This window comes from Kryptolebias marmoratus, linkage group LG5 (genome assembly GCF_001649575.2).
Source record: "Kryptolebias marmoratus isolate JLee-2015 linkage group LG5, ASM164957v2, whole genome shotgun sequence".
NCBI lineage: Eukaryota > Metazoa > Chordata > Actinopteri > Cyprinodontiformes > Rivulidae > Kryptolebias > Kryptolebias marmoratus.
Window position 1 is genome coordinate 6,765,616 of NC_051434.1, and position 22,383 is coordinate 6,787,998.

A 22,383-nucleotide genomic window follows, 5' to 3' on the forward strand; every position below is an offset into this window, starting at 1 on the left:
TTGTTTTGTTTTGTTTCTTAAATCATCTAGCCTACATGAACCAGGTGTGTGTGAGCAGCCTGATTCAGTGCCCTTTAATTCATTTTATTTGTCTCAGTTATTACCAGCCACTTGTGATTAAATCCATTTAGCTGAAATCCATTTATTATTTTTGTTTCTGCAGTTTCAGGCCAATTTGCAGGCTTGCTTTTTATGCTGTTTTAAAGCTGTTTATTTATTATTTATTGATTAATTTATTGTCTTCACGCGTTCATTTATGTGTTCCCGAACTCCCAACATTAAAAGAGAAATACAGGGATTTATAACACCCCTTTTTATTACATTTAAACCCAGTTTTAACACGGTTTTCGTTTTTTTTTTTTTTAGTTTTAACATTACATTTGTGAGAAAATAACACAAACTAAAATATTAGATTTTTTAAAGTCTTTGATAAAGGAAGCTACATAAAATAACACAAATATAATTTTGCTGCGAAGGAATATATTTAAACTGCTACATGGTTTATTTTATTTTACATAAATTAAATTGTGCCTCAGGTCAAACATCCAAATAATGATTTGGTTTACTAAGGAATAAGAAAATAATTGCCTTTTCTTAATTTTGTTTTTTATAAATATACTTTTTTTTCTGAACGGAAATAAAATAACAGCCGCAGCAGTTTATTCACCCACTGAGAGAAAAAGACGAAGCAAGATTCGCGCAGAACAAAAATCCACCCGACTGGTCCTTTGTGGAGGGTGAAATGTAAATAAGCGACTTTGAGCTTCAGAGCCTCGTTTTTCAGTCGGTGTTTTTATTAAGGCTGGTGCTGAAGAGGCGGAGAGGTCCAATTATAGGAAACAAGGTGCACATGTGACTGCTCGAGTTTTTTTTAACAGGTTGGAGTGTTTGCGCCGAGGGGGAAGCGCGGGGTCTCAGCGGTGAGTGATTAGAAACTGTCTGAAGTGAAAAGCCTGATCTGATCTCTGTTTGCGCGCGCGCATGTGTGTGTGTTTTATCAACGTGTTGTATGGAGATGCAGCTGAAGCCGGAGCTGCTTGGCGGGTTTAAGGTGTACCATGTGCGTAATGGTGGCTACATTACGCTGCGGATATGCAACCAAATCTGAGAGTTTACTTGTTTTTTTTTTTGTTGTTTTTTTGCGCGAGGGAAAAACAATATAAACAGTTTTTACTTCATTGATCTGTCTGATTTTTAACAAGGTTTCAGCTGCAGATTGGAGCTAATTTATCAAGCGTTGTTTAATACAGAGAATAATAAAAGAGGCTGAAACATTTTCCACTCCTGTTAAGTCTCCGTCCGCCTGGAGGGTAAAAAAAAGAAGGGCATATAAGATAAAGTTTTGTTTTTGGTGCAGTAGCGCACACTTTCTAATTGAATTGTAGCCGCGCTGCCATTGGCTGCTGAGAGGGTCGGTTCCCCCTGCGTGGCTCTCCTTAGGCTCCTCCTCTGACGCACGCGATCTGCCGTGAGCAGCATCTTATAAGAGCCGCCGAGCGTCTCCATCCGCGGCATTATCTGATCCGAAACTCTGCGGGGACAAGACTTCCACGTCCCGTCGTTCTCTCACAGGGGGGAGGTGGGCTGCAGCAGACCAGAGACAACCCCGGGCCCCGCGGTTGGCTGACGCTCCCACTTTCTGGACTCCTGAACCCTCTTTCTTTATTCAAGATAATGCAGTTAGAGAACATCCTGCCCAGCGCCAGCATCAATCTACCCAAGACCTTCTACAACCTGTCCTCCTCCGACAGCGCCAACACCAGCCCCAGGCCCTCCTCCCAGCTCGAGTACCAGGAGGTGGAGCGGACCGAGTCCGAGTCCAGCGGCACCAACAAGAAGTACCTGAGCGGGGTGGGCAACGGGATGCTGGGGGAGGGAGAGGGGGACGGTTTCACCAAGAACGATGGGAGGAAGGGCTCCCCGGTGCTGGGGGAGGACGAGCTGACGAGCGGCCGGCGGTACAACATAGACGAACTCGGTTCTGACAGATACTTCATCTCGTCCTCTCAGGCGAGTTCCGACATGGCGAACCCGTGCTCCCTGTTTCCCTACGCAGGACAGCCGGGTTCTGTGTACAGCGGGACCGGCGGCTCCAGGTACCCGGCCTCCCTGCACTACGGATCCGTCCTCCCGCCCGCGGGCTTCTCCGCTCCGTCCGTGTGCAGCGGCCGGAGCCAGTTCGGCGGCGGCGGCTACCAGTTCAGCCAGGGCCCCGGCTGCTTGTACCCGTCCTACTCCGGGACCGGGACCGGGATCGGGTCCATGTCTCTGCCCGGCTCTGCCGCCGGGGCCCGCGCGCAGGTGTATCTGTGTAACAGGCCTCTGTGGCTGAAGTTCCACCGGCACCAGACCGAGATGATCATCACCAAGCAGGGCAGGTAAACAAAGATGAGAATAATAATATAAACTTTAAAGAAAAATGTCCAGAAATGTTCGTATCGAACGAAATCTCATGTTTTTATTTCTGTAATGTGTTGATTTTAAAAAAAATTCTCAACTAAAAGCAGTTTGTCGTATTTAAAGATTTGATGTTGTGAGCGCAGCTTTAAAAGGTTTAACTCATTTTTTTGTTTTGTTTTTGGGTTTTTTCAGGCGGATGTTTCCGTTCCTCAGCTTCAACATCACCGGCCTGAACCTCACGGCCCATTACAACGTGTTCGTCGAGGTGGTTCTGGCCGACCCGAACCACTGGCGCTTTCAGGGAGGAAAGTGGGTCACGTGTGGAAAAGCAGACAATAATATGCAAGGTGAGCAAAAGAATCAACCAAAGGTGTTTGCTTTTTTATTTATTTATTTGGTTAATTAAAAGTTTTGTTTTAAGAAATTTTTAATAATAAAAACTAACCAATTCTTCCTTTAATAAAATAAAATGAAACTACTAACAGACTTGGCCTTAATTTTATTTGTTTATTTCAACAAATTTCAAAATAAAAATGAAACGTTTTTGGCGACCTTTTTTTTTTAAGTTTGAAATTTTGGTGTCAGATTATCCCAAATTATCGGCCCTTTTATTTATTTATTTAAGGTGTTTTTTTATTTTAATTATTATTTTATTATTATTATTTTGGGGCCTTCCAATATTCAAATACAGGTTTTAAAGGCCCCAGTCTTTTTGAGTTAGTTGGATACCCAAAAACATACATTTAAAAAATGTATTTTAAATTGAAAAATTCTTCATTGCTATTTTAAATTAAATTGAACTCTTTAGTTTTTTTTATTAATTTCAACAGAATTGGTTATAGAATAAATCTGTCTTATCAGTTAAAAATATATATATTTTGCACCTTGTTTTTATTATACATACTCTAATTAGCTATAACATTATGTACAATTTATCAGACTAAATTTATTTACATAAGAGGGAAAATGAAACGTTTTATAAATTGCAGGGTTTTTTGTTTGTTTGTTTTTTTAGTCTGGATTTATTCAGATGCAGACCTGTTTTTGTGGATTTCTGGTATTACATTTGCTCCTTTTTAATTTTAGGTAATAAAGTGTATGTTCACCCTGAATCTCCGAACACTGGTGCTCACTGGATGAGGCAAGAAATCTCTTTCGGCAAACTAAAGCTGACTAACAATAAAGGAGCCAACAACAACAACACACAGGTTAGATAATCTATCATTTGTTTGTATTTGTCTCTTCTAATTTCAGAACACTTTTTTTCCTTTTGGAATATTTCTGTTCATACTAGTATAAAATAAAAATTCAAATGAATATTTATCAACAAGTTATTTAGTCAAAAAGGCTTGCAGCTGATGGGCTTTCTGAGAAGTAAAGTGTTGTACTTATTTCCTGTTTTCAGATGATAGTCCTGCAGTCGCTTCATAAATATCAGCCTCGTTTGCACATTGTGGAGGTGACGGAGGACGGAGTGGAGGACATGAGCAACGAGGCCAGAACTCAGACCTTCACCTTCCCAGAGAACCAGTTTATTGCTGTCACAGCTTACCAGAACACAGATGTAAGTCTTTCTTTCTTTTTAGGATATTTTTGTGCTCAGATTCATTTTGAATTGCAGATATTTCAAAATGTTATTTGTCCTCAGTCCCTGAACTGTCGCTTGTTTCGATGAGGATTATTAATGCAGGATGTCTTTGGTTTCAGATCACACAGCTGAAGATTGATCACAACCCATTTGCAAAAGGCTTCCGGGATAACTATGACTCGTACGTGTCTTGCACTAAATACGCTGTGGTTTTTTGTTGGTTTTTTTTTTTCTCAACTTCATTGCATGTCCTGAACCCTGCAGTTATTTATTTATTTATTTATTTATTTATTTATTTATTTATTTATTTTATTTTTTTAATGTGTGTAATTTCCTCATCTGTAAAACAGGATGTACACAGCTCCGGAAAGTGACAGGCTGACCCCATCGCCAACAGACTCCCCGCGCTCTACCCAAATCGTGCCCGGAGCTCGCTACGCCATGCAGCCATTCTTTCAGGACCAGTTCGTCAACAACCTGCCTCAGAACCGCTTCTACACGGGTGAACGGGCCGTTCCCCAAACCAACAGCCTTCTGTCCCCGCAGAGCGAGGACCCCAGCGCAGCTGCTTCGGCCCAGCGCTGGTTTGTCCCCCCGGTCCAGCAGCCGGGCTCCAACAAGCTTGACCTCTCTTATGAAAATGACTATTCCACCAGTAGCCTGCTGTCGTACGGCATCAAGCCTCTGTCCCTGCAGACGTCCCACGCCCTCAGCTACTACCCAGACTCGGCCTTTGCTTCCATGGCCGCAGGCTGGGGAACTAGAAGCTCGTACCAGCGCAAAATGACCACGAGCCTGCCCTGGTCCCCTCGTCCAAGCCCCCCAGCCTTCTCAGAGGACCAGCTGGGGGCCAGTAAAGAAAAGCTACCAGAGGAGAACGCTCAGCCCACCTCGACCTGGATCGAGATCTCCCACTCACTGAAATCAGTGGACTCTACCGATTCTGGTGTGTACTCCATGGTGTGCAAGAGGCGCAGGATGTCCCCCGGGGGCTCGAGCACAGAGAACTCCCCAACCATCAAGTGTGAGGACTTGACTACGGAGGAGTACAACAAGGACAACCCAAAAGGCATGGGTTATTATGCATTCTACACAAGCCCCTAAGACTGTATTTATTTAAGCTGAATATTATGATTTGGTTTTATCGATGAGTGCTCTCCATTCCCTGTTAATGTCTTTTTTCTCTTTTCTCTAAAGGTGCCAAAGCTTAGTGTTTCCCCAAGCAAGCTGCACAAGGTTATTTTCCCAGGCCAGCCCCTCTCACATGAGCAGAAACATGCATAGTGATTGTTGTTTTCAAAAAAATAAAAAAGAAAAAAAGAAGCATGTTCAATTTAATTCAATTATTTTTTCAACTTTTTTTTTTTTTTAAACAAATGTGATCTCTTCTTTCCCCCCCTTCTGCGTATTTAAGTCCTTTTTGTTGTACAGTATTTGTGCACTTTAGAATGTGATGTATCCTGTACAAATTGTCTTCATGGAGGTGTTATTAAATGGAAAATAAAAATGGCTTTTCATAAAGCATTGTCGAAATGTCTTCCTCAGGATGTTTCATTCGCCTATTAAAGAAGTATGAGCCGCTCTTTGACGTTGAGCTGCAAATAGAAATAGGTGCGTGTGTTTTTAAAAAAGCATGGCAGCAACTGAAGAAATTGGACTTGGTACATTTTAGTTTAAGTCACATAATTCTTAGTATTTAATAAAGGCCTTTTTAAATCTTTTATCAAAGCTGTTACGTTGTTTCTTCCAACCCGTTTGTGCTGGAAGAAAAGTGTACAAAATGTACAAAAATCAAATGTTTTAAATTAAATTTGTGATTTCTAATTAAGCACACATTAAAAGTTTTACATGTAAAAACCAGTCTGTCATAAATAACTATTAAACATGGTAAGCAGCAAAGAGGAAAAACCTCAAGAAATTATTTTTATCATTGACTGCTGAGAAGTTTAAAAACATATTGGCGTATTTTCATAAAAGCACAGAGATGCCCTTTTTTTTTTTTTTTTTTTTTAAATGCCATAAATAAATGCCACACGGCCAACACTGCAGCTCGCAATTCAAGTGAGCAAAGCGTGATTTAAATATAGCTTTACAAGATTAACAAGTCTTACATGACATGACTGACAACATGGGCCTGGAGAAAAGCACACAAAAGCACCAAGTCCTGCTTCTGTTGTCGCCATGGTGTTTTCACACATTTTATCATTAACCTAAGTAATGCAACTGCATGTATACTTGGACATGTGAAAACAGGCTAAAAGAAAAAGGGGATCCAGCAACTGTCAGTGTAAGGCTAGAGTTCAGCTCAACGCCTCTATTTATACTGTCCATGTACGGCCTCTCCAAAGCTGCATTAGTGAAGATAAAATCTATAAAGAGGGAAGTCATAATAAGTCACTTGGCTCGTGTTTGAGGCACCTGCTTTTCTTCTGCAAAAAATACTTCATCTCCACCCCTTTGAGGACCCCAATTTGAATTGATTTACATACTCAAATTCTAATTAATTCTGTTGTCAGACTCCTTGACAAAGTGAGGAGTCTGACTAACTCCAATTAACACCTCCTAACAAGGTAGAGTGCTTGATTGCCCCGGCCTCTCAGGAAAGCTGTAAGAAAAAAAGGCTCTTGGGTGAGGTGGGAGGCTCGGGCCTCATGAACGGAAAAAAAAAAAAAAAAGAAAAAATGTTTTCACTTGTGTATGTCAGCAAATTGCGTTTCAGTGCAGCTGATGATGTTGTTTCTTCTCCTTTTCGTGTCTTGACCTCTGTTGATAATTTGTTTTGGTGCAGCTGTCATTTTAACCGGACAGCCGTGGATGGATGTGAGAGTAACAATCGAAGAAGCAAGTTTCTCCAGTAATAGCAGTTACGTGTCTCGCAGTGAGAATCTCGAAAAAAAACAAAAAAACTAACTAAAACAGTCTAGTGCTTTAACTTTCTGTTCATGTTTTGTTGCTTAAAGTAGATACTTATTCCTGTGTTTTGCTTTGTTGCAGTTCTTGCATGACTAATCTGACCTTAAACATCCCTGATGGTGTGCCTCACAGATAAGAATCTTAAGATTTTATGAACCTAAAACTATTGCACAATACAGTACTTCCTCTTTGGGGTGCAATGTCTTTGACCACTAACATCATGTTGATGTGGGACGCTGCAGATGTTATTTGTGTAATCATCCCTCTAAAGACAGCTGAATTTGCTCATCATTAACAGGTGTATTTCATGTTTGTGGAAACAACAATACTCCTTCTCAGTCTGAACCTGCGCAAACATTCTGTCATCATCATCGCCCGCTGCCAGTGGCGAAGCAACAATAATGTTTTTTCCTGTTCCTGTGTGTGTCTGTGTGTGTGTGTGTGTGTGTGTTTGTAACTTTAGCAAAGTATTTCATGAACCATTGCACAGATTCCAATGAAACTGTCAGGAAGTAATCATTGGATGTACATCTACAACTGATTAACTGTTGGAGTCAGACAAATTCAAGATGGCCGCCACAGCCAAATGACTTTAGAATGCATATAATGGGCTTTAACTCAGCCGAGTTTACAGATACTGGGTTCAAATTAGGTGTGGCAGTAGCTGACCATAGTTCCCCTCTCGTACTTTGAGCATGACACATTGTGCAATATCTTTGCTGAAAATCTTGCAGTTGGTGTTGGTGTCAACCTTGTTTGTTTGTTTGTTTTGCAACATATCTCACAAACCACAGGACAGATTTTAATGAAACTCCCAGAAAGTAGTTATTGGATTTACCTCTACAACTGTTTGACTTTTGGAGTCAGTTCGATTCAAGATGGCTGTCACAAATAACCCACATTAGCCAACCCAAAGGTGGCTTTAACTCCGCTGGTTTTACAAACGTTGAGCTAAAATATGATGTAGTCGTAGCTGAGAGTCAATCACAACAGCGTGAGTGTGAGATCTGGTAATACTGCATGACATTATGCAAAATATTTCATTTCAGTGTTTGACCAAAACGGCTATAACTATCAATCAGCAGATACCTTGTCTGCATGCTTCCAGAAACTCAGTTCACGTTTAATCTAATCAAATTATCTGACCAAGTTTTGTTGCATTGTCGCCCACAAACCATCCGCTTACAAGTGATTTCAGTAACACAAGGCCTGAGAAGACCAGTCAGTGGTTTGTAAAAAAAAACTTCAGTTCTCTCTTTCTTGTTTCATGGGTGTGCATGAGCCGTGACACGTCTTTGCCCTTCCCTCAGGCCATCCTCTGGTCTCCATGTTGAGAGGAGTTTGTGTAAGGAGGCTATGGAGATCTTGTACCCAAGGAGGGCTGACATCTAAACACAGATGAAGGCCCAAGGCTGTTTCCACACCTTCAGTCACACACTATTACTGCTCTCACTGACTAAATGCAGCCATGGGGAGACATGCGTCTGGGTCAAGATTTTCCCTATGCCCCCTTTAAAAAGGAAAAAAAAAAGGAAGCAACATACGTCAAGCACAATTGAGACAGTACCAATTATGTTTCCTCTTCACACTATATTTTCTCTTTTGATGTCTTGATAAATGTCACCTTTCCTAAATGATTATCAAGCTTGTTAAAATTCTGCAGAATTGTTCCTCGGGGACTATTTGAGTCTCATGTGGCAACGCTGTTGTTTGTGATGCATTCACTTGTGATCTTGTTAATCACTTTTATTTTAAAGAGGATTGGTATTTAGATATCTTGAGGTTAATGTCAGTAGTCTACACGAGTCAGATCTGGTTGTTTTAATTGTGTCTGAAATGATGCACACAGTCTTTTTTTTTATTATTATTATTATTTTATATTTTACCACTGAGGCCTACAATCAAGGAACCAATCCTTGTTTTTGCTCAACACAACTTTGAATATGGAAAAATTCTGGCACTTACGAAGGTCATGTGAATTTCTATTTTTTGTTGTTATGGATAAGAATCTAATTGTAGAACGATGCAACAGATGTGGCAGCCCTGCTTGTTTCCAGTAGTTCTAGCTGTAGTCTTTTATTGTATCTTTTCATTATATTTTTCAATCAACTTTTTATTGAGAAAACACCATTTGATTAAAAAAACATTTTCTGTTCCATTTGCACCTTGCATTCACATGCAAACAACACTCATTGAGGAATGTTGTATTGTTTTATTTATTTATTTTTATGTAAATGCTTAGATTTTTCCAAAAATGACATTTGTAGATATGCAGCTTTTGAGAAATGACGACGTAAGAGAATATTTCAGCGAGCTTTCTGCCCTAAAACCACCACAACTGTTGTAATTTAAGTTCAGTCAAGTGCTCAAAAGGTTCATAACTGGGAAGAAACCGAAAATGATGTCAAAGAACAAAAAGAGGTTTCACTAATTTTGTTTAGCCATACTCAGAATGTTCTTTCTCTGTATTTTGATTAGTTAACTTGAACGTTTTCACAGCCTAATGGTGAGCCATGGGTGTAACAAGGTTTTGGTTTAAATTCCTGTTTGTGATCTGTAGATATTTTATTTATAAACAGAGAAAAGAATGTCTATTTTAAAAATATCCAGAGGACCTTAATTGGAATAGATGCTGTCCTGCTGAAATTATCTCTGCAGGCTTTTTTAATATTTTCTATGTGTAGTGAAACAGAAAATGCACAGATAGTAGGTTTAGTTTATCAAACTCAATAAGTAATGAAAGTTTAAGCTTCTAACTTAGTTGTCTAAATGTTGAAATAATGCCGGGGGAGGGGGGGGGGTCACCAAACCCAGAAGAGTAGATCAGGAGTCACGAGTTTAACTGAGAAACTGAGAGCAAGAAAAAACAAGTTTGGGCCATTTTTTCTTCTTTTGATTGTCAGGTCAAAATGTAAGAATGCTGCCTAAAAAGCTAGATGAGCACCAGAAAGGACACATTTATAACACCAGGAATAAAACAATATGTGCTTTTCTAAAACCAGGTCATAGACTCCAGTGTCTCTGCCTGGTTTTCAGGCAGTCGGTGGGACAGAGACTGCAGACAGAGCAGCGAGCAGAAAGGTGGCTGTTAACAACACGTCTGAACCCCGGCTATCGAACTGTTGGCTGTGACTTATCGTTCACCCGAGCTGCCTGCTGATGCTGACTGAGATCAGATCAGCTTTGTTTTAGCCACAAAACCTGGACACCTTCATGCAATCTCTGGAGGTTTCGACAACTCCTGTTTCTGCTTCGCTTTACGACATTTTGGAAACCAGTTTTTCAATGTTCGCCCATTATTTTATTTTTTATACGATTATTTTCAATCAAACTATTTCGGCATACTTTGCTATTGTAGGCATTCATTTAACAAAACATTCAGCTCTTCAGAAAATTGGTGCAAAGATTGTTTTTTGTAGCTTTTGGACAGTTTAAAATTTTAATTTTTTTAACAAATATGTCCCCATTGAAATACATTGAGAGCATCTCACTTCCTTCAAAAACATTGTTCTCTTTAAAATCTACTTACTTTTTTTTGTCTTCTTATGCCACTTTTAGCTTTTAACTACCTTTTTGATGCTTTAGCTCTTAGCTAGTCTTTGCTACTTAGCTTTTTGCTTCTTTTGTTACCTAGTCTTCTGCTTCTTTTAGCGCTAACAACTCAGTTTCAACTTCTTCAGCAAATTTCAGCAAAGACATTCAGCCCTCAGTATTCACACTGCAGTTTCAAAGAAAATGTGATTTCTCCAGTTTAGGTTATTTCCAAATTTAATCATTTTTGTCCTTAATAATCTTCATGAGAATTACTCTTCAGGCAAATATAAATCAAATAGTTTTTGTTCAATCCAGCATAACCTTTATATAACTTTTAAAAATGCTGGCTAAGGTCGTCCTTGTAGCTCAGCCTAGTTGTTTAAGCATTCACCACAGATGCTTTATTTAGTTAACTGCCTCCCTTTGGATTTGCTCATCAGTGGTAGATGGGGGTGGATGGACCGCAGTGCTGGTATGATGCTCACAGGTCCGTTGGAGTGAGACCCTGCTGTGAGATGAGTCTCAAGTTAGCAGGGCCACAACTGTTTGGAGAAGTGTGTTGAGTGTTGGCACGGAGCATGGAGGTGGAAGAAACTTGAGGTGCTGAAGAGCCTGGCGTCGGTGGCCTCAGACAGCGTGCGCTGCAAGCAGACAGGGCCTTGATTCACTGGTGCATGGATAATATTGGAGAGTATCCCGCAGCTAAGCTGCACTTAACAGCACATTGATTTCAAACCTCTGCTTTCCCTCTGGAGGGCAGTGGAACAGACCTCAACAGGCCAAACCCCCTCCCCTTCTCCACAACTATTTATCATCTCCACAACTGAACCCTCCCAGTATCTACCCTTCCCTGTGTTGATTCGGGTATGCTTGTCGCTGGCTTCAAATCCCCCATCATCTAAGTGTCCTCGAGGAGTGGAACAGAATTCAGGGGCACTAAGGCTCCCAGAAGACTGTGGTCTTGAGAGCAGTGTTTGGGCTAGGGCGTACAGAGGCAGCTAGGCGGAAAAGATTTGTGGTCAAAATCAATGCATTGGCACTTTGTTGGAGCTTTCTGACAGATTGGGGAATTTCACATTCTCTCCCTTCTCTCATTGCACCGTCGTCTTCCTTCTAGGGATGAGGCTCCCTTCATTTCTTTGGCTTTTGGGACAAAACATAACACAGTTAATAATAACTTTCTGGTTTGCATCTAACATGATAAACTATCCAGGCTTGCACCATTTTAAGCTGTCAAGTAAAAGTAAACGGGTATTCTAAAAGTTAAAAAGTGCAGATATGCCTGTTTTTGAACATTTTGCAGGAAGAAAAACCTTTTTTTTTCCTACCACAACAAATTTAGCTCACTTTAATTGTGCTTCCTTTTCCCATCCAAAGGAAGAAAAACTTTCTCATCACCTACCACACCTTTACAGTCTGCATCTCTTTATGCGAATCCCAGCACAGGTGGATGCCAGTGCGGCGCTTCTTTCCTCTTGTTTAACTTCTGACTCATCTCCCAGCTGCATTATACTGATGCATGTTTCAGGAGCAGTAAACACCTCGCTTCTTCGTGCGCTAATAGGCTCTCAGCATCTTTAAGACTCGGGGTACAATTAAGAGGTGATAGTTTGATCTCCCACCTCGCAGTTCTATTTCTGAGCTGCTGCGTGATTATGCTGGAAGTTGATGGGCGGGTGAGGAACAGGCTCTATTTAAAGGAAGACACCAGCGAGCACTTCTGAAAGAACAGACTACTAAGATTGTTTACACCTGTCTGGGTTCTATCACAACTGTGTTTTATTCAATTGCAGTTAAGTTTATGACATGAGCACCTAATGATTATGTAATACTCTTCTGACTGAGGGTGTTTATTGCAATGACAGCACAGAAACACTATTTTTAAAGACAGTTCTCTGAAACTTATGGGCTTTTGTATTAGCTGGTCTCAACAACTTTCTGCATCAAAAGGAAGTTACAAAATCCAAATTTGATATCAATGTAATGAAATATATGAAAACACTAAAAAAAAATTCCAGCTTTGTTTGTAATCCAATAATATTTCTGATATTTTAAAATTAAATTATACATGTTGGCTCTTAAGGATGATTTCACTTTTACTTTGGAAAAATATATATTAGAAATTCTAATGTAAAAAAAACGAACAAGGAAATAAAAAAAACAACATTTTCCTCTAAAATGTGAGTTCAACATCTTGATTTCCTTCAGTCGACTGCAGTCTTACACGACTATGAAGAACTGCTCGATACAGTGCTGCCATCTGCTGGTGAAAGCTAACTTTTACAAATTAGTTGTACTTTTTTATTTTATTTATTTTACTTTTTTTTTTTTTTTACAAAATAATAACCATGATGGGTTCACATTTCTGTGTGAAGTTTTCATATTCCCTCCGTGTATTTGTGAGTTTTAGTTATAGTTTAAAGGCAAAAAAATAGGCTAATTGGTAATTTCATTTTATTCAATGAGGTCAAACACAAAATAATAAAAAGCTAATTTTAACTATTCTGCTTAACTGATTTGCAGTAAAGAATAACCATGATGATGGCAATGTTTATTTATAAAACGGTGATGCAATGCTATCAAAAATGTATTTTAAAAGTTGTTTAAAGATAAGCAGTACAAAAGGGGGTCCAGATTGCGGGATTTTGTTTAATATTAAGTGGGGTAGAACCATATGTCTCTGCTTCCAGCTGCTACAAACCAGTACAAGCAAAAGTTAAGCATTACTGTCCTAAAGTGAGATGACAAGTGATGTGATTAAGAGCAATGGGATCCAGGGCAATAATAAGGCTACTAAAACGTTTAATGCATGTTGACACAAAGCAGTGGCAGATCAAACTACATAAAAAGATGTCAACCATTTCATCTCCATATCACAATGCAGAATGAAAGATTTTCTGCTCCAGTTGCAGCAAAAAACTATGAATTATTGCTGTTTCTGATCTATTCACTGACCTTGAAGAAAATCTCAAAGCACAAATGAATAAATAAAAAAAAAGCAGAACAAAGGGAAATTTTGTTTTAGATTACAGACATTTTTGGTGGAGCACTTGAAACAGCAACTGGCAATAAAGTTGCAATTATTGTGCTCATTATGGGGACAAATATAAATTGACTTCCTAACATCTTTAGTGACTGGTTGTGCTGAACTTGTGGTTACAGTTTAACTAGAATTTGACTAGTGAAACAAAGGAAGGTTGTACTACTGCATGATTTTGCAGACACCAGGGCTAACGATATGTAGGTGAACTCATGCAAAAAATGCATTTTTCTAATAAATTCGACATATTAACAGGCGACAATAAATTTACTTTAGCTTTTTAAATGTATACTATTCATAGGACCTCTAGGGAGGAGTTAATCAGAGGTTTAGACTGAATCACATGTAGTTGAAATTGGTTTAAAAGGTTTAAGTGATCACGTGACTTTGAATAAACAGATTTAAATCTGTCTTTAGCTATTGACTGCAGCCAAAGGTAAAAGAGCAACAACCATGCACCTAAATAAATCTGCACGTTCTGTTTATTTTGTGTTAAAAAATATGGTGCTTAAGATCTGGGTTAAAAAAAGGGTCTTGGATTCCATTGCAATCAGTTGTAACATATCAGTGCTTTGGACTTGGAGTCACACATTTAAATGATAGAAGTCTGTTTGGAGATAATATGGAATATGAACACACATGTTTCTATGAACATGCTTTTTGCTCTTGTTCATAAATATTTTATCATTGTAGTCCACTTCCCATTCTTGGTTCTCCAGTTTACACAGACCTTGTTAATCCCAGGTGATGTCTGAGCCACCATGGCTTTATGTCTCCTACTCACTCACGTAAGGTTGTTGGAGGGTTGCCCTGATCAGGATTTGAACTGCTGATCTTCTGTTTTAAGGATACAGCAGCTGCCACTACTATCACTGTGTCAAGGTGCAAATCTGTCTCAGAAAGTAGAAACCCAGTGTGGAAGAGTAAAAAGAGGGAGCACCATGAGTCCTACAAAGATTAAACCCCAATCAGAATGAAAAGGTGGTTGATATGAAAATACCATGCTAAGGATGGGTTGGAAGTATAAAAGTCAGAGTGGGAGACATCTGGAAACATGCTGGAGAATGACAAGGCTAAAATCTTTAGACTTTCAGATTCAGACTGATAAAATGATGACGGATAATCAACTGAACATTGTAGTGGTTGATAAAACAGAAGCATTTGTGATAGCAATCACAATTTACAGCAACAACAAAACAAAGGAACATAGGAAGCTTGGAAGAACCTAAAGGATGAAAAAGGACATAAGGAAATTGTGAAAAATTAAAGGGACATTGGTGTTGATCATGAAAACTCCTGGGAGCAGCTAAGATTACTCCATTTAGTTTCCAACTTTGAGCACTCTGTTTTGGGTTTAAACAGATAAACAGATAAAAGTCTTTTGTGGTTTATTTGTACGATGCACATTTGGAATGATGAAAAGCCATAGTTTGAGAAAAATTATTTTGATTTTATGATTATAGTTAAATAGAAAATGTAATTTTTTTTGTATACCGTTTCAGTGGTGGAATTACAAATAATTTAAAATTAAAAAAATGACAACTATCATTAAGATGGAAATGACAACTTTGTCATACTTAAAACATAAAAAAATACTTAATACATAAAATTGTCATAGGCATGCAGAAAACATTAAAAAAATACACACACATAGTTCATACACAAAAAACCTGCTTGGGATTCCGCTAAGGCGACACAGAATTAAACCCCGCCCACAATACTGCGTTATCAAACCTGATTGGCTGAAACCGCCAGAGCTTTGAAAGCCAATTGGCTGTCAGTCGCTGTCAGTCGTGTCAGGGGCGTGTTCCTGCCCCTGTCGTTAGGAGAAGCACACACAGCCAGAAGCGCTCGGAGAAGTGTCACCCGGCCCGGCTCTTACTGTACGCCAACCGGTGACAGAACGCCGATGTGGGGTTGAAAACTGACGACAGGAGAGATGGACGATTCTTCGGAACAAATGAGCCCCCTCTTGAGAAGGGTAAGTACTCGCAAAATACATCATAGTGCTCCTAATATGTTTGAACATCTCTTTGTCCATTTACGTCCCCCTCTTTTCTTTTTTTTGCCAAGCAACAGCACAAGTGAAAAAGGGATGCTTGAACCATTCATCTTCTGTTATTGTCAGCTGGCGTTTCTGCTCTTTACACACGCCACAGGTTAAATTGTGTAGCGTCTTATGAAAGTCAGAGAAAAAGCTCATCAAAATATTCATTTCGTCGTAATGCTTTTGAATGGAAGCTGCTAATAAATTAGCCAAAAGTTAAGCTAACTCGGATCCGTTAATCAAACAGTCGCGCTCCTGATTAGCTTAACAGAAAAAAACATCATTATTAACTGACAAGTCTGGATATTAACATTGGTCCTAAAGTATATGAAAACGTTAAAAGTGTGACAAAGCCGTTTGCCTAAGTCTAACAATACCCTATATAAGTTAATAACTGTAGCATTTCCGCTCCCATTCAGAGTTCACCCATCCATTACTCCATAGGAGACAGAAATAAGGCTATTTTGCTTGTCAGATGCTCCTTGTTTATTAAATGTGGCTATTATGTTTTATTGTGAACGGTAACAGAAAGAAGAAAAAAAAAAGTCATAATATTTCTCACAGTGAGTTTTTTTTTACCAAGTTGCGTGAGGGAACCGAGCCACCACATCCTGTCTGTTGCGTGTCACCAAAGGCGAGCATCACTCACATTGGTGTTACCAAGCCTCCCACACACACACACATACACACCCCACTCAAAAATAAAGAAAAAGAAGTTGGTTTTAGAGATAAGTTTTAAAAATCTGACTGTGTGACAGAGGACCTTAATCTGCTTCAAGCCTAATAAAAAATCCTGGAGCTCCTATGTTTGCCAATTGAAATCCCCGAGAGCACACCATTGTTAGGCTTTCAATGGGGCATTCAGCTGTTTGCGTGTTTAAAAAACATGAATGCAGTCTTGATATTTTGAAGTTCGCTGGTTGTCAGGAGGTGGTGAAGACAGTTCTTGTAAAAAGTAAATGAAATGCACATGAAATGAATCCTTTTTTAAGCTACTGTTCATCCATCCATCCATTTTCTTCCCCCGCTTCTCCTTTCCAGGTTGCAGGGCGCACCCTGGACAGGTCACAAGTCTGGCATTCAGTGTAGTAGTAAGCCATCATCTACCGCTTCTCTGGGGTTAGGTAGTGGAGGCAACAGGTCCAGGAGAGAAATCAAAACCTCTCTCTCTAAAGCGACGCTCTCCACCTCCCCCTGGAGGATGCCAAGGTGTTCCCAGACCAGAGAGGAAGTATAATCCCTCCAGAGAGTTCTAGGTCTGCCCCGAGCTCTTTTCCCAGTAGGACATGCCCGAAAAACCTCCAAAGGGAGGCCTTCAGGAGGTTTCCTAACCTGAACTACCTCAGCTGACTCCTTTTGATGTGATATAGAAGTGGCTCTACTCTGAGCTCCCCCCGGGTGACGGAGCTCCTTACCTTATCTCTAAGGCTGATCCTGGCCGCCCTACGAAGGAAGCTCATTTCAGTCGCTTTTATCCAGAATCTCATTCTTTCAGTCATGATCCAAACCTCATGACTACAGGTGAGGGTTAGACTGTGGATTGACTAGTAAACTGAGGGTTTTGTCTTGCAACTCAACGCTTTCTTTACCGCGACTGATCGAAGCAATGCCCTCATTACTGGCCCAAATTCGTAGATCCATCTCCCGCTCCATCCTACCATCACTGTAGTGTAGTATTAAGTTGAACCAAATTCACTGAAAACCTGAATGATGTTGAACGATTCAAACATTGCACAAATATGCATAGGGGATCATTGTTCTGTAGTAACTTTAAAATAATCTCAGACAATGTTGGCAATTTACTTGCAGGGCTTTGATTTGATCTAGAAGTGACATTTATTAACATTAGTTATAAATAATATTATTTTGAAAGTAAGAAGAAAAGGGTGTTCATTGAGTGTTTTGCTGTACAGTTTGTATCCTTAAGAACTACCGGAGTCCAAGTCACGCAAGTTTTGCAATCAGAGGGTGAAAATAAACCTTGATGCAGACATCTTGTTCTTCACAATGAGTTCTTACTGTACCGACAAATCAGGTTTGTCTGCACAGTATACAGACAGAGCACATCTCCTAAAGCTATTAAAACATAAACAATAAAAACTGTCAAATGTACAAGCAAAAAATAAAACAACTTTACAGAAATCTGTATTTAGTCATGACATCCTTTTTCAGGTCTACTTTTACATATTAGGACATGATAAAAACATCTGGTTCTTAACAGGTCTTAAAACTTGATGAATAAAACACCAAACTGACATATTACACTGTTGTTATTTGTGTAAAAAACCTAAACCACAATGCAGAGACAGTATGTGGAAAAACAAAGTTTACATTACAGTTTGGAAGCCTTATCAGCAGGGACTTGTAGTAAATCAATCGGTGCATGACCTCATCAGTCCCCCACATTGTTGAATAGGAGGATTTCTGGGCCGCTCTTGTTTTAAATCTTTGCATTATTCTTTTAGTTTTGCTGGCATTTGCTTATGCACAGCTCTTTTTTTAATTCCCACCACAGCTTTTCAATTGGTCTGGACTTTGATTCTTTTATTTCAACCCTCCTATTGTAGATTGGCTGCTGTGCTTAGGATCATTGTCCCGTTACGTGACCCGGTCCTGAACAAGCTTCAGCTGTCAGACAAAAAGCCTCACATTGGAGTACATCTCAGTACTTGGTCAGCTCGGTGACTGCAAGGTGTCCGGGATCAAGAGTGACTGAAAGGCAGTGGATGTTGCTCACTTCTATACACCAGGCATATTTGCTAAATTAAACAGTATATGTTGAGAATTCAGTGACAAACATGCCTAGGTCAGCTTCAGTTTCTAATGCCTGGTCATTGCCTTGTGAAATTACTTGGCCTAGGGTTCTGTTCAATCTGTTTAACCACCCTTTTTTCTGAAAGTACATATGCTTAAAGAAAGTAGATTGGATGTAATACAAAGAGGCTCTATGTTGTGTTTGCCAATTAGGCTGTGGGAACTAATTCTTTGTATTATATCACTGTAAGAGTATAGCAGGAGAGTTAAGACCATTAGACAGACTTATGCTATGTAGGCTCACAGTCTTAGTAAAAATCAATACGAGTTTAGATCACGGAACTCATTTATCAACATTTCTTCTGAAATACTAAATCAATTAAAAGTCTAAAGGTCATTTTAATTTGTTTAGCTATGCTTACTGATTATCAGTGCACTGGTAGGTTTTGAAAATTTTCCACAATTGGCTTCAAATAAATACTGTTTTGTGTGTGTAGGGGTGGGGGGTGGGGGATTATATGTCTCCAGACAAACAACTGGTTCTTATCAGGGTTTAGAAATAAAGTGAATAATAGCGTACCATCTCAGATAAACAACATGTGATGTGTTAAATATGTGTGGTAAATCAACTACGTCATGACTGATTTCAGTTGAATTCCCAAAAATGGTGTGTGGAAAAATTATGCAGACCCTTAAAAACCTTGAATCATGGGGGTGGGATTAATTGTTTAGGTGCTCATGCCGCAATCTGGTGTCTGTCTTTCTGTAGTTACGAAGATTATGTACAAGTTAAAAAGTTTCAAATGGCCAGTCCTCCAAGGAGAGGATCAGGCTGGGCAATGCTCAAAGAAATTGCAGAAAACCCAAGGGACTCTACATGCCTTAGTTAGATAATAAATGCTGTAGTTCAAGAAAGTGCAGTTAGAAAAAGACTGAACAAGTATGGCTTGTTTGGAAGGGTTGTCAGGAGAAAGTTTATATTCTTTAAAAACAAGATGGAAGGCGTTGCTTAGATTTACAAAGTTGCATCTGAGCAAAGAACAAAACTACTTAGGTAGAGATGTTTGACCATGAAGCACATTCCACACCTTCCACCATCTCCGAAACACATTAGTGAAGGGGCAACGATTTGCAGCAACAAGACCTAAGCGTAAACTCCTATGTATGCTAGTATATGTGCTATCATGTATTCTGGAGTCAAATATGAGTCAATCTGACTGCTGACGTTTGGTCCACATTGTGTCACAAGCAACAGGAAAATGATCACAAGCAAAGCAGGAAATCTACAAAAGAATGAAAAAGGAAATAATCAAGTTCATGGAGTGACCCAGCCAAAAGCCAGACCTCAACTTGATTGAAATGCTTCTGTGGGAACTGAAGAGTTGGGCTTAAACGGGGACCTGCTAATCTCAATTAACTGAAGCAACATTGTGAAGAGGGTGGACCAAATTCCTTTCAGTGATCCGAGTCTGTTAAGATTATGCCAAATATAGTATTTTAAGTTGCTGAAAGTGGTTCTATAGGCAAACAGTCAAAAAGCAAAACTAAACAAACAGCAACAACATTTTAGTTCAGTTTCAGTGCATCTTAGATTGCTCAGTTAAATTATCAGACTGCTTCAACTCAGTGTAACTTCAGCCATTAGATGTCACTCTTTCTGCTGAATTTTATTCAGGCTTCTATTTAAATGTATATCTTCCTTTTAGGTTCTGATCCATCTTTGCTTGTATGGTTTAGTGGTTAGTTTAGTTTAGCTGACATTTACTAGGGATGTTTCTGGGACCAGAACAGGAACCCACGTGGTCTTCTAGAATTAAAAATTAGACGCTTTAATTACTGCTCATGTTTCAGAAATGTGTTCTCTTTGCCCTGCTGTTATGAGAGCCGTCACTGTAGACTGGAAACAAATAAACCATAGTTCTGTTCTATTAGTGCTTGTTGAAAGGCATGTCTAACCTTGAAGCTATTGGAAGGACTGTCAAAGTCAAAGGCACGGAGGCATTTTGGAGTCTGTGAATTCACAACAATCTGTCCTTTTTCAGTTTACTGCAGCCCGCGAGGAACGCTGAACCCACACGTGTGCCTGTTTCTATTTATCTTTGTTGTGGGGAAGCTCTTCATTTATGACCTGAATACCTCAGCGGCTAAGGATTTGAATGTCCTCCAAATGTGAGTGTGTGTCCTCCGTGTGATAGCATGCATATGTGTGTGTTTATAAGCTCTTGGCTGGGTGAATAAAATATTCATGGTGCCATGGTGGGATTGGCTGCTGTGCATGGAGCGGACTAACAGGGTAGAGCCGAGCACTGTGTGTTCTGAAGCAGCTCGCTCCCCTCCCTCTCACCCTCCCTTTTTGTATAAAGAGATGAGCAGAGGAAGAGGGAACAGACGAGTGTGACACTGTTGCTGTTAGCGCTTGGCTCACAGACGCCCTCTACAAAAACAGATAATCGCCATAGAGAAGGAGCTGCTTAACATCCCTCCCGCCTCTGCTTCGTGGATGTTTTAGTCTAAATGGATGAACACAGAAAAGGGGGACATGTGCTCAGGGTACGTCTGATTTTGTGTCTCCGTGTGTGTTTTTGCACCTTTCATCGGATGTCTGCACTTGAACAGAACCCACTGGCTCTTGGTTTGCAGTTATGCTGCGTGTTTATATTGAATTGTCAGCTTGTGGTGCGCTACAGGAGCATGCTAATGAATGGGGAGGGTGGTCAACGCATTTGACCAGAATTTAAAAAAAAAAGAGGAATGTGAGGAGAGGACGAGGCTGGGATGAAAAAAGGGGTAAGATGCTGTTACCTCATTTAAACGTCAGTTCTCAAAAATGAAAAGGTTTTTTTTTTTTATATATATATATACCCGTTAATGTCTCAAAACAGCATGAACGAGGAAAAGCCGTCAGAGACAGTTATGGCTGCTTAAAGGAGCGGGACAAGGAGAATGGGAAGGAAAAGAGGAGGGGAGGGGGATACAAGCCAGGCAGTGGGAAAATAGGTCTTCCAAGGTAACAGAATGCAAACAAGAAGCACGCTGTTTTTAGAGATGATATCAATGCACTGAATAAGAATAAAAACAATAAGAATTGATAATTGATATTCCAAGATTGTTTAAATCAAATGCACAGTCAGAAAGAAACAGAAAGCGTGTACCGGTCTCATTTTTGTGCTTATGAATGATTCGTGTTTCAATTTCTGCATTCTGGATGGGAGGGGGGCAGTATACATACAGTAATTGCAGACGAAACCTCTTCCCAGCACTTTGAATTACACAATTGAACCTCAGGTCTCTGGAGAAATTATGGGCAGGAGGCAAGTTTCTGTGTGGGTTGTACCCTGCTCAAAAGTGATTAGGCTCCAGGGAGGTAAATAATTCATGGGCTAGTCAGCAAGAGTCAGCAATATATTACTACCTTATTATTTATAATGTCTGTTCCTGTGTTTATGTCATTTTCATACATGTTTACACTGTGACCTTAAAATATTGTATAGATCATAAAAAAAAAACAGTAAAAAAGTAAGTTCTTTCGGCTGCTCCCTTCTTCAGGGGTTGCCACAGCAAGCTAACGCGCACGAACGATTTGGCAATTGTTTTACGCCGGATGCCCTTCCTGCCCCATCATAGAAACCTGATCTATGAAAGAAAATTGAATTAAGGTTTGTGCTAAAATCACAAACATTCAACAAATGACTCAAAGTCTCGGGGAGTACGTTGGGCTTTCATAGCATTGTTCCACGTCACAGAAATATATAAAAATGTAGAGAAATATGTCAACACGCTGCAGACTGCTGATTGGTCAGAGAGAATCTGCACGTGTTGGCCTGAACAACAAAGTCTTTGCAACAATGCATAAACTAGCACTCGCTTCATAAGTTGATTTGAAAGTCTGGCACTCATATAACAACAACAAATAAAGCTCACCAATTGCTTATTGTGTGGAGGAGTAATGAATATAAATGAACATATTATTTTTTATGGTCATTGTAAGCAACAAAAACAGCTGAAAACACAACTAAATCGAAGTGTGGTACAAAGATGTATTTGACAAAGTATTAAGTTGTCAATTTTCACAGTCAGGAATGAATTTAGGAAAAACTGTATTTTGAC

The 22,383-nt window shown here is 39.7% G+C and overlaps 2 protein-coding genes across 13 annotated transcripts in view; both read left to right on the top strand.

Annotated features, from left to right (window-relative positions):
* Positions 1 to 796: 796 nt before the first annotated feature.
* eomesa (eomesodermin homolog a) lies at positions 797 to 5,300 on the top strand. Of its 4 annotated transcripts, none has more exons than XM_025008061.2 (7): positions 797 to 920; positions 2,011 to 2,378; positions 2,593 to 2,747; positions 3,487 to 3,608; positions 3,806 to 3,964; positions 4,108 to 4,169; positions 4,339 to 5,300. In XM_025008061.2, the coding sequence occupies exons 2-7, from the start codon at positions 2,023 to 2,025 to the stop codon at positions 5,090 to 5,092; spliced, it is 1,608 nt and encodes a 535-aa protein (XP_024863829.1). In that variant the 5' UTR covers positions 797 to 920; positions 2,011 to 2,022; the 3' UTR covers positions 5,093 to 5,300. The 4 variants fall into 4 exon arrangements, with proteins under 4 accessions (XP_024863829.1, XP_017275499.1, XP_037831602.1 ...); XM_037975674.1 differs by lacking the exon at positions 797 to 920 and having other exon boundaries at positions 957 to 2,378; positions 4,339 to 5,057; positions 5,186 to 5,300; XM_025008054.1 differs by lacking the exon at positions 797 to 920 and adding an exon at positions 967 to 1,851.
* A 10,017-nt stretch (positions 5,301 to 15,317) lies between these two features.
* Positions 15,318 to 22,383, top strand: part of LOC108240072 (sodium bicarbonate cotransporter 3) — a 39,793-nt gene continuing 32,727 nt past the window's right edge. For 8 of the 9 annotated variants that reach the window (XM_017423241.3, XM_017423206.3, XM_017423250.3 and 5 more), the window contains exon 1: positions 15,318 to 15,456. In XM_017423241.3, the coding sequence (XP_017278730.1) occupies positions 15,415 to 15,456 (42 nt within the window). In that variant the 5' untranslated portion in view covers positions 15,318 to 15,414. Of the gene's footprint in view, positions 15,457 to 20,620; positions 20,827 to 22,383 lie in introns of those variants that run through there. The other variant, XM_017423214.3, reaches the window with a different exon arrangement.

Coding starts and splice junctions, on each gene's coding strand:
- eomesa (XM_017420010.3), top strand. CDS start 1,675: ATGCAGTTAGAGAACATCCTGCCCAGCGCCAGCATCAATCTACCCAAG. Junction 3,965..4,107: donor CAGCTTACCAGAACACAGAT/GTAAGTCTTTCT, acceptor CTTTGGTTTCAG/ATCACACAGCTGAAGATTGA. Junction 4,170..4,338: donor TTCCGGGATAACTATGACTC/GTACGTGTCTTG, acceptor TCTGTAAAACAG/GATGTACACAGCTCCGGAAA.